The 9,558-nt window shown below is 45.5% G+C and overlaps 1 protein-coding gene across 2 annotated transcripts; it reads left to right on the plus strand.

Annotated features, from left to right (window-relative positions):
* Positions 1 to 290: 290 nt before the first annotated feature.
* On the plus strand, positions 291 to 9,459 carry smurf1 (SMAD specific E3 ubiquitin protein ligase 1). Of its 2 annotated transcripts, none has more exons than XM_049744078.1 (18): positions 291 to 575; positions 3,839 to 3,877; positions 4,296 to 4,404; positions 4,571 to 4,704; positions 4,825 to 4,890; positions 5,004 to 5,079; positions 5,161 to 5,372; positions 5,450 to 5,534; positions 5,629 to 5,775; positions 5,988 to 6,210; positions 6,342 to 6,445; positions 6,547 to 6,661; positions 6,730 to 6,908; positions 6,983 to 7,120; positions 7,201 to 7,321; positions 7,393 to 7,594; positions 7,799 to 7,883; positions 7,965 to 9,459. In XM_049744078.1, exons 1-18 carry the CDS (start codon positions 521 to 523, stop codon positions 8,062 to 8,064), a joined length of 2,190 nt encoding a protein of 729 aa, XP_049600035.1. In that variant the 5' UTR covers positions 291 to 520; the 3' UTR covers positions 8,065 to 9,459. The 2 variants fall into 2 exon arrangements, with proteins under 2 accessions (XP_049600035.1, XP_049600036.1); XM_049744079.1 differs by having other exon boundaries at positions 7,808 to 7,883.
* The last annotated feature ends 99 nt before the right edge of the window (positions 9,460 to 9,558 follow it).

Here is a 9,558-nt window from a genome sequence, read left to right on the forward strand (position 1 = left end):
GGCCCTAGATTAATAGACTGGTATATATTTGTGTGCATTCTAGGCAAAACCACTTCAGAGGTCAACATACGTAATGTTGAGAGAAACTATTGACGTTTAATGATTTGATAAGGACATTTTTATTTTTTAAAGGGTGTGGTGCGTATTTCATTTTATTTTAATTTATAGTGAGAAATGAAAAATATAATGACACAGTTAGGACGGTCATTTAAAAAATAAAATATATATATTTTGTGCGGAGACTTGCACGGGCACGCCCACCGGACGCGAGCACGTAGGCTGTACAGTCAAGAGTGTGACGTCATGACGTGCTTGAGCCTGCCCGAAAATGTTCTCCCGTGTTGTCGGGTCTCGAAGCGCAGGACTTTACCATGAAATAATACACTCGCATCCATGAAGAACCGGAAAACCAACCGCGTGTTTGTAATCTGAAGACATTCACCATCCGTCCGAGTCGTGAAACGGTCTCTTTTAGGAGACCCGAAGGAGAAGTTTGTGGGATCGTTTTTTCCTCGGAGTGATGTCGAATCCTGGGACTCGGAGGAACGGTTCCAGCATCAAAATCCGACTGACAGGTAAAAAGAATCGAGACTGTAAGACACCACAAACTAGATTTTTCGATTTGAATCTTCGGTGCACTGCGGTGTATCGTGAGGGGCGCCAACCCGGATTAGCTTTGAAGGTCTGCTATTTGCCTAAACATCCGGTTTTTGTGCCGTAGACAGAGGCACAAGTGCTAGCTTGTTAGCCGCAATGCAAAGCAGACCACTATGGAGAAATAATTCACTGCCCCGTGGAACTTGCACCTGAGCCATTCTTAGCCACCGGGGTCATTGGTAACATAGCCTCTTCAAAGCCATGAATACGTGATGAATTATTAACACAAGCCAGTCGGCGTTAGCTTACTCTGTAGTTAACGTTGACCGCTAATGCTCACTAGCTACGCCCATCGGGGGGGCTAATCAACCACCACCCTAAAAACAACATTTATACTTCACCGCATCATAACACAATGGTTGAAGACTGATTTGGACAGAAATGGAGTCTATCAGTGTGTTTATTTTTGAAAGCTGATTGCATCTGACAGCTATTTTAATCATTGTAACTGATTGACATCGTAATGCTAATCCTTATCCGTTGTGTCCCCTTTTTTTTTTTTTTTTGTCTTTTGGCTGCTCAATTCAACCATTTAAGGATGTTTGCTCTCTCTCTCCTGTGTCTCAGCTGCAACAAAGGCTTCTCACTGTAGCCGCTGTGACCCCACAGGGCTCCCAGGGGCCTCTATTCAAATGGAAATGTCACTCTGTGCCTAGGGCCAGACTTCTTGGTCACCTGATGCTAAAAAGGTTTTATGCACATATGTTGCGGGAGAAACAATCTCAGGGCGTACCACTAAAACAAGGATGTGGCACAAACTAAATACAGATTAATTATTAAACTTCTGCAATCTAGTCGGAAAACATTTTGCCCTTCTGCCTGTCACATGATGTTGCTGGATTAGCTATGCATTTTTATAGTAAATGTATATCTAAGAATATTGTATATAAATGTAATGAAATTTAACAATATCGTTGGTGTAAAAATCTGTTGAATGACAATGAGAGTCTGTTGTGTTTTTGCATTATTAGCCAGATGAGCCCTTGTGTGTGTGTGTGTGTGCGCGCCTGAGCCAGACGTTCATTAGTTTTGCTTGAATGCAAACAAAGGTTATTACCCATGTCCATGCCCCGCCCCTACAGGTATGAGGGGAATTCTAATTGGCTGAGGAATGTGCGTTGAAGCGAAGAACCAATGGCGGTTTTACTGCTTGGCTGGCCGCTGTGGTTTTGTTGAGTCTGTCATGCTGAGGGGATGTTTGGCCTACATTAGCACAAGTGGCAGGCAAACACGCACAAAGGCGGCCTTCGGATTTCCTTGTCACACATTTAACTGAATGAGCAATATTCAAATTATCATGTGATGAGTAGTTGGGATTTTGTCAAGTGCAGTCGTGCAACGTTGACAGTCTGTCCATAAAATATTCTTCCTTATTGCCCATGAGTTTATTCTTATCTCAATAGTGGTGATTGCAACACACTTTGTTGGATGCTAAAATTGTATTATCTCTGCTGAATCAAGCAGATCAGGTGATAAGAGATGGGAAGGAACGCTAATGAAATAATCTGCCTTCCTTTTAAGTGCCTCCTATGCAGTGAATATTTCCGCCAAAAAACTCCAGCGTAGTTCGGTCAAAGTCTTGTTTTGTCTAGGCAAGTGGGATATTCGTTGGCTTACTGCGCACAACATTGGCGGCTGAAAGTTTGCTCGCTCGGGCAACACGTGCTGCTTGGCTTTGGTGGCCAAGTATTTGGATTGTGTGCCGATTTGGCTCTTTGGACACGGGACACTCACGAGATCGGGTGGAGATGAAGGAAATAGATCAGGAAAAAAATATGACCGTACACAATCGAGAGGGAAGGAATCCAAATCACGCCAAGTCGCTTGCAAGTGAGGAAAGGGGAGACAATGTTTAGTTGGCAACCTAAGCACCTCTAATCCTCTCGTCAGCAGCATGTGCACAAACCTACACATGTATCCTAGTTTGAAAGAGAAATCAAGCTACTTATTTCTCGTTGCATGAAATCCTGTCGATGTTTGCACTCAAGTGATTTTTAACAAATAGTTGCTCCGAGCTTTGTTTGTTTTCCTCCCATCTCACACAAGCCACTTTAAGTTGATCAGGAAACTGCACATGGTGCCCTAAAAAAAAAGATTGATATATTTGAAATCATTTCAGCTGCATAGCCGTAGAGTGAGTCCCAAAAAAAGCACATTGTGGGGTTTTTTTACGTTCCCCGAGACGGCAGTCGTTCGCTTTGGTCAGCGTCACCCTTGTGATGTTTCTACTCGTTTCCCCCGTCAAGACCGGATGAAAAGGATTCTTCCCCGGTTCTCAGGTTCTCTATAAAAGATCAGTCTTGAATGCCAAAAAGGAAAAGCAGCAGTGGGGAAGTGGGGAACCAGCTGAGCCCATGTGTGTGTGTGTCTACCAGGCATGACCTTGGCAGAAAGAGGAATTTCCTGAAATGCAGAGAAAGGCCCCGTCACACATTTACTGCCACCAAAGAGATGGACAAAAGCCCAAAAAAAGAGAGAGAGAGACTGAGGGGGGAAAAAAAATCGTTTTCCTGGCAAGAGACGGATGGATGAGTAAAAGGGGGGAGGGGGGGCGACTTGAGCAGTGACAAAATATGTAAGTGGATTCAGGATGGATCAAGAAATGCGATTCCGTTCGTCTGCTGGTTGCGTGCGCTTGCTTCTGGTGTGGTGATGTCTCGCTGTGGAATGTGTGAGTCAAGGGAGAAGGAAGGGAAGGATCTCTCTCGCAGCCAGTCATTCTCCTCGGGTTATTCACAGGAAGCAGATGAGGACACGGCAGACATATCTCCGCCACCGCAGTCACCACATCCGAAAAAACCTGCGGCGGACTGACTTCCTTAACGGCCGTCTGGGCCAAACTCCCATTTTAATTGCGACACAGACATTGCGGGCGGGCGTGGTGGAACAAATCAATTAGTCTGTCAATCAATAGATGGCCAGATCGCTCTGCGCCATCATTATTATTTTTTTCTTCCTCCTCATGACACGGTCGACTTTAGGGGGCAAGAAAAATGCCATTACTGTATACAATTAAAATAAAATCATGTATTATTCCTCTGACTGTGGGTGGCCTCCCACTCTGCATGATTTATATTTTCATTTTTAAACAGGGTCCTTTTTTTTTTTCCCCTGAATAGCAGCATGCAACCTACACAATTTGACTTGTTCCATATTAATGATGTCCTATCCTTCCCTGCAGTATTATGTGCCAAGAACCTCGCAAAGAAAGACTTCTTTCGTAAGTTGCTCTTTTGTTTTGCATGACGCTTGACTATAGATTGAATGAGTTCCTTTGTGTGGTTTTTGCCCTGGCAACTATTTGGTTAGATCAATGATTCTCAGGGTCCGACATTAATGGTGGCCAGATGGCCCTGGGCCAGTGTGGCACTGTTGGACCAGCGCTACCGCTCCAAAAGGCTTCATGTTGGACTTTGAACATTTAATGTACCCTCACCACACTTTTAGAATCAAACTGTTCATGTTACAGTGGCTTCATATTTTTTCTCATTAATCCAGGACATTATTTTTTATTGCAGTTCAGTTGTATTTCACTTTTATGTCGAATACATTTGCATTGATCATTTGTCTGTATTAAGCAGAGTGAGGTTGAAAAGCACTGAATTAGATGCTAACACTTGTGAACGGTGGGCACACAGGTCTACCCGATCCTTTTGCCAAGGTCGTGGTGGACGGATCGGGTCAATGCCACTCGACAGACACAGTTAAGAGCACACTGGACCCCAAATGGAATCAGCACTATGACCTGTAAGTTTACCAGTCATGTTTCCGTTGATGTCACTCAACTCATTCACTACGCATATAGACGTCAAAGTTCTATTTTAGTTTTGCTGGCAGTGAATGAGTTAATATCAGCTCCTATTGAGTTTTTTTTTTCCCCCTCAATAGCATTGTGTGTGTTTGTTTTTTTCAGCTACATTGGAAAGGCAGACTCAATCACCATCAGTATATGGAACCATAAGAAGATCCATAAACGGCAGGGGGCGGGCTTCTTGGGGTGCATTAGACTTCTTTCAAATGCCATCAGCAGACTAAAAGACACAGGATGTAAGCGCTCTTGTTTTTTGTTTTGTTTTGTTTTTTGATGCCGCTTGTATACAAAGCCTCTGCTGCATCTAGAAAAGGGCTTTTCATGAAAAAAAAGGGTCTTTTTATGTCCCCCTCCAGACCAGCGGCTAGATCTTTGTAAACTGAACCCCTCAGACAGTGACGCAGTGCGGGGACAGATTGTAGGTGAGTCTGCACAATGATTCTCTCTCGCTGTGTACAGTCGCCCCAATATATTCATGGGCTGACATTTACGCTATGATTTTTTTTTTTTTTTTTCCTCTCTCTTCCCTTTTTAGTAAGCCTGCAGACACGAGACCGCATAGGTAGCGGAGGCCCTGTGGTGGACTGTCGAGGTCTATTGGAAAATGATGGGTGAGCGCTCGGAGCATCAAATAGTGACACTCCAGGATGAAAATATCTTTGCCAGGAGTTTATGTGAGTGTCTCTGTTTAGGCCCGTGTTAGAGGGATGCTTCAGTGAAGAACCCCTGCCTTATTCCGACCCCACCGGTGCCGCGGGTGGCGGCAACTGCCGTCTCGACTCGCCTAGTCAAGAAAACCGTCTTCAGTCCCAGCGAATCCGGGGGCAGGATTCCCGAGGCCATGGCCACACCCCTCAGAACAGACCTCACGGTCACCAGCCGCCCGACCTGCCTGAGGGATACGGTCAGTCCGACATCTCACCTCGTCCCACCTCGATCAGTCCGCTCATCGTATTCTCTCGCTTGTTGATTTTCATACAGAGCAGCGAACGACAGTGCAGGGCCAGGTGTACTTCCTTCACACGCAGACAGGTGTCAGCACCTGGCATGACCCTCGGATACCCAGGTGAGCCATCTATCCACGTATATGTCGCTAGCTATCAATGTAGCCTCTGTTTTTGAGTTTTTTTTCGACTATTTGGACTAATGCCTGATTGCAGGGACCTGGCCAGCGTAAGCTGCGAAGAGCTCGGTCCGTTACCCGTGGGCTGGGAAGTCCGAAGCACGGTGTCGGGACGCATTTACTTTGTCGACCACAACAACAGAACCACGCAGTTCACCGACCCGCGTCTGCACACCATCATCAGGTGCCGGCGGGCTGAAAATACATCACAATCTGGCTGCATGCATGGAATTTAGAGAGATCCCCGACACATGGGCAAAATAAGTCGTTTCAACACTAATCTGTTGCTAATCTCGCTGCTGCAATGCGGAACTCACACTTAATCTGACCTACTAAATGTGTGATTTGATTTATTGTATGCATTAACAGAAACATATGGTGTCTTCCCTCTTTCAGCCAGCAGTCCCAAGTGAAGGAATCCTCACAGGCCCCCCAGATGGACGTGGGGGTCGACGAGGGCGGAGGAATGGGCGGCGTGGTCGGGGGCGACGGGGATGTAGCGGCGCGCTACGAGCGAGACCTGGTCCACAAATTGAAGCTGCTGCGCCACGAGCTCTCCCTGCAGCAGCCCCAAGCTGGACACTGTCGCATCGAGGTCTCCCGTGAAGAGATATTTGAGGTGGGCACCTCTTTTTGTGAGTGCTATTCAAAATCTGCATAATAACAATGAGGTGAAACGCTGCTCCAAAAGTTTGCCTCTTCGCTGTTACGGGAGTCACTAACGAAGGTTGCGCACGTCTGTTGTTTTAGGAGTCGTATCGGCAGATCATGAAGATGAGGCCCAAAGACCTCAAGAAGCGTCTGATGGTTAAATTCAGAGGGGAGGAGGGCCTCGACTACGGTGGCGTGGCGAGGTGATCCTCTACAAAATCTTTTATTCCTGAAAGACCTGTTGAACTCATGTTTGTGGTCCGAATGAGCTTGACCTCCATAACCTTGCGGCGGTTTTCCGCAGGGAGTGGCTGTACCTGCTGTGCCACGAAATGCTCAACCCTTACTACGGCCTATTCCAGTACTCCACCGACAATATCTACACGTTACAGATCAACCCTGACTCCTCCATTAACCCCGTGCGTACTCTCAGACACGTACAACACTTTACAATTGACCTGATAGCTTCTCTCTGTCCATATTTCAGGACCACCTGTCATATTTCCACTTTGTGGGCCGTGTAATGGGGCTGGCCGTTTTTCACGGCCACTACATCAACGGGAGCTTCACGTTGCCCTTCTACAAACAGCTGTTAGGCAAACCCATTCAGCTCAATGACCTGGAGACAACCGACCCAGAGTTGCACAAGAGTCTCGTCTGGATATTGTAAGTTGGAGAAGCAAGGACAGAAAAGAAATAGACCGGCCTGACAACTAAGAATGTTTGCATCGTGTTTGCAGAGAGAACGACATCACTTCGGTGTTGGATCACACCTTCTGCGTGGAGCATAACGCCTTTGGGAAGTTCCTACAACATGAACTCAAACCTAACGGCCGTAACATTCCTGTTACGGAGGAAAACAAGAAGGAATATGTGAGGTAAAAGAAACTAGAAACTAATCTTATTATTTCATAGAATGAATGACTACTGAGGAAAATATATTTATTGTTCTCCTTAGGCTTTATGTGAACTGGAGGTTTATGCGAGGAATAGAAGCCCAGTTTCTGGCTCTCCAGAAGGGATTTAGCGAGCTCATCCCCCAACATCTCCTAAAAGCTTTCGACCATAAAGAACTTGAGGTGAGTTTATTTATTTTGAAGATAATTGGCAGCGCTTTTTAGTTGATTCTCTTTACGATGCCCTTTGGCAGCTGATCATCGGCGGTCTGGGTAAAATCGACCTGGCCGACTGGAAGAGCAACACGCGCTTGAAGCACTGTACGAGCGAGAGCAACGTGGTGCGGTGGTTCTGGCAGGCGGTGGAGGCCTTCAGCGAGGAGAGGAGAGGACGCCTGCTGCAGTTTGTCACAGGCTCCACCCGGGTCCCGTTGCAGGGCTTCAAAGCACTGCAGGGTGGGTCATGCACTGGTTCAGTAGGCCACGCACGTATTCGGGCCCATTTAACGGAATACAAAGCCGGTAGTATGCTGTTGCGTGAATGGCAACAGGTGGATACACTTAAACGGGTTTTCTGCCATCTAGTGGATGAGCACTTCATGGGCAAAATGATCCGTGGAGCAGAATAGAGCAGTGATAACTAGAATGTATGTGTGTAAGGCTCTACAGGTTCTGCAGGACCAAGACTCTTCACCATCCATTTGATAGACGCCAACACTGACAACCTGCCCAAAGCGCACACGTGGTAAAGACATTGACCCAACAGATGAGGGTTTTTTTTTAAATTTATTTATATATTTGTTAATTGTCCCTGTCTGTGCTGTAGTTTCAACAGAATCGACATCCCGCCCTACGAGTCTTACGAAAAACTTTACGAGAAACTGCTGACTGCTGTGGAGGAGACCTGCGGCTTTGCTGTGGAGTGAAGAAAGGCCCTCCAACCAAACCAACGTACACAGTCACACGTGTGCTTGCACTTGCATTCAACTCTCTGACTTTTTAATTTTAATGTTCACGACATGCACAGAACATGCACACAGAGTACAGCCGGCGGCCAAGCACGGCAAGTTAAAGGCGCAAGCACAGCAAGGAAGTCAAATGGGGGGGGGGGGGAAGAACAACAAAGTATTTTAAAATCTTTTCAAATGTTTTGAAGAAGCATTTTTACCTTTTTGGTTTTAACAAGCTATGATGTCAACTCCTGGGAATGTCTACAGGCACAGCGAACTCGTCACCAATCTTGAGCCGGTAAACAGACGCGGTGCAATGATGTCTGGACGGAGAACAAAGCTGAGGCTGACTGTGACGTGTGTGTGTGTGTGTGTGGGTGTGTGGGTGTGACACATCCCCATTGACTGACTCGTTGTCATGCGTTCACTTTTGACCACTGTTGCGTTTCCAAACGTGTCTCCGTACGCGTGCATGTGAGACAGCGTGGGTGTGGCACGGCACCCGGCTTACGCTGCAAAACGATCAAATGAGCCCGCTCCTCCGTTTGATTACGTCTGTCCCGTTTGTACGTACCTGCGACCACTCTGATCCGCGCTAATGTTTTATTATTTATTACTAAGTGATTACTGACCAAGCTGCTATATGCTCTGCAAAGAGCTCACACTAATCCTTTCATCCCCTGTCGCCGAGTTGATGGCTCAATTCACTTCCGATTCAAGTAATCCACCAAGTGGTTTTTGATTAATTTCTATCCTTTTTTTTTAACATGCATAATGATGCAAATATCCTTATGTGTATATAAACTATGAATGCGATGATGGTATGTTTATTGAGGGGAAAGGGATCAATCTTACAAGCCCTGATTTGAACATTTCCCTCTACTGAGAGGTCAGGCGTGTGACCGATTTCTAAATGAGCCGAGGAAATACAAAGAAGGTGTCAGCTTCAGGAAAGTTTTTCGTGACCTCTTTAATAAAAGCTCAAGCCTTTCACTTTTAATATCAACGTATCCCTGTTTTTTTGCCCGTCTGTTTTTTTTCTCCGGCCCTTTGTCGAGTACTCGTTAACCTCAAGGCAGCCATGAATGAACAAGCGCTCTTTACCGTTACGTCCTCCACGGATGTGAATGAATGAATTTAAAAAAAAAAAAAAGAAAAGAAAAACTAACTCAAGTGAGAAATGTGGAAAATATTGGGCTTTACTGTAGATTGATGACTGTTAAGCAGAATAGTTTCAATCTGCATTTTTTAGGTTCTGCGTTCACTGTGTAATGGATGCAAGAGTATTGAAACTTACTATGTACTAAAACATTTATGGAAAAATACCTTGTAAATAAGATTATATTAAAAGAAAATAAATTGAAAATAATGTCCTTGTGTAGTGTGATTAATTGTTCTACTTTTCAAAAGTTATTGTTCAGCGCAGCAACACCTTCAAATTTATTTTTATTACTCCCACTAATGCTTTCA

Source organism: Syngnathus scovelli, chromosome 16 (assembly GCF_024217435.2).
Source record: "Syngnathus scovelli strain Florida chromosome 16, RoL_Ssco_1.2, whole genome shotgun sequence".
Taxonomy (NCBI): domain Eukaryota; kingdom Metazoa; phylum Chordata; class Actinopteri; order Syngnathiformes; family Syngnathidae; genus Syngnathus; species Syngnathus scovelli.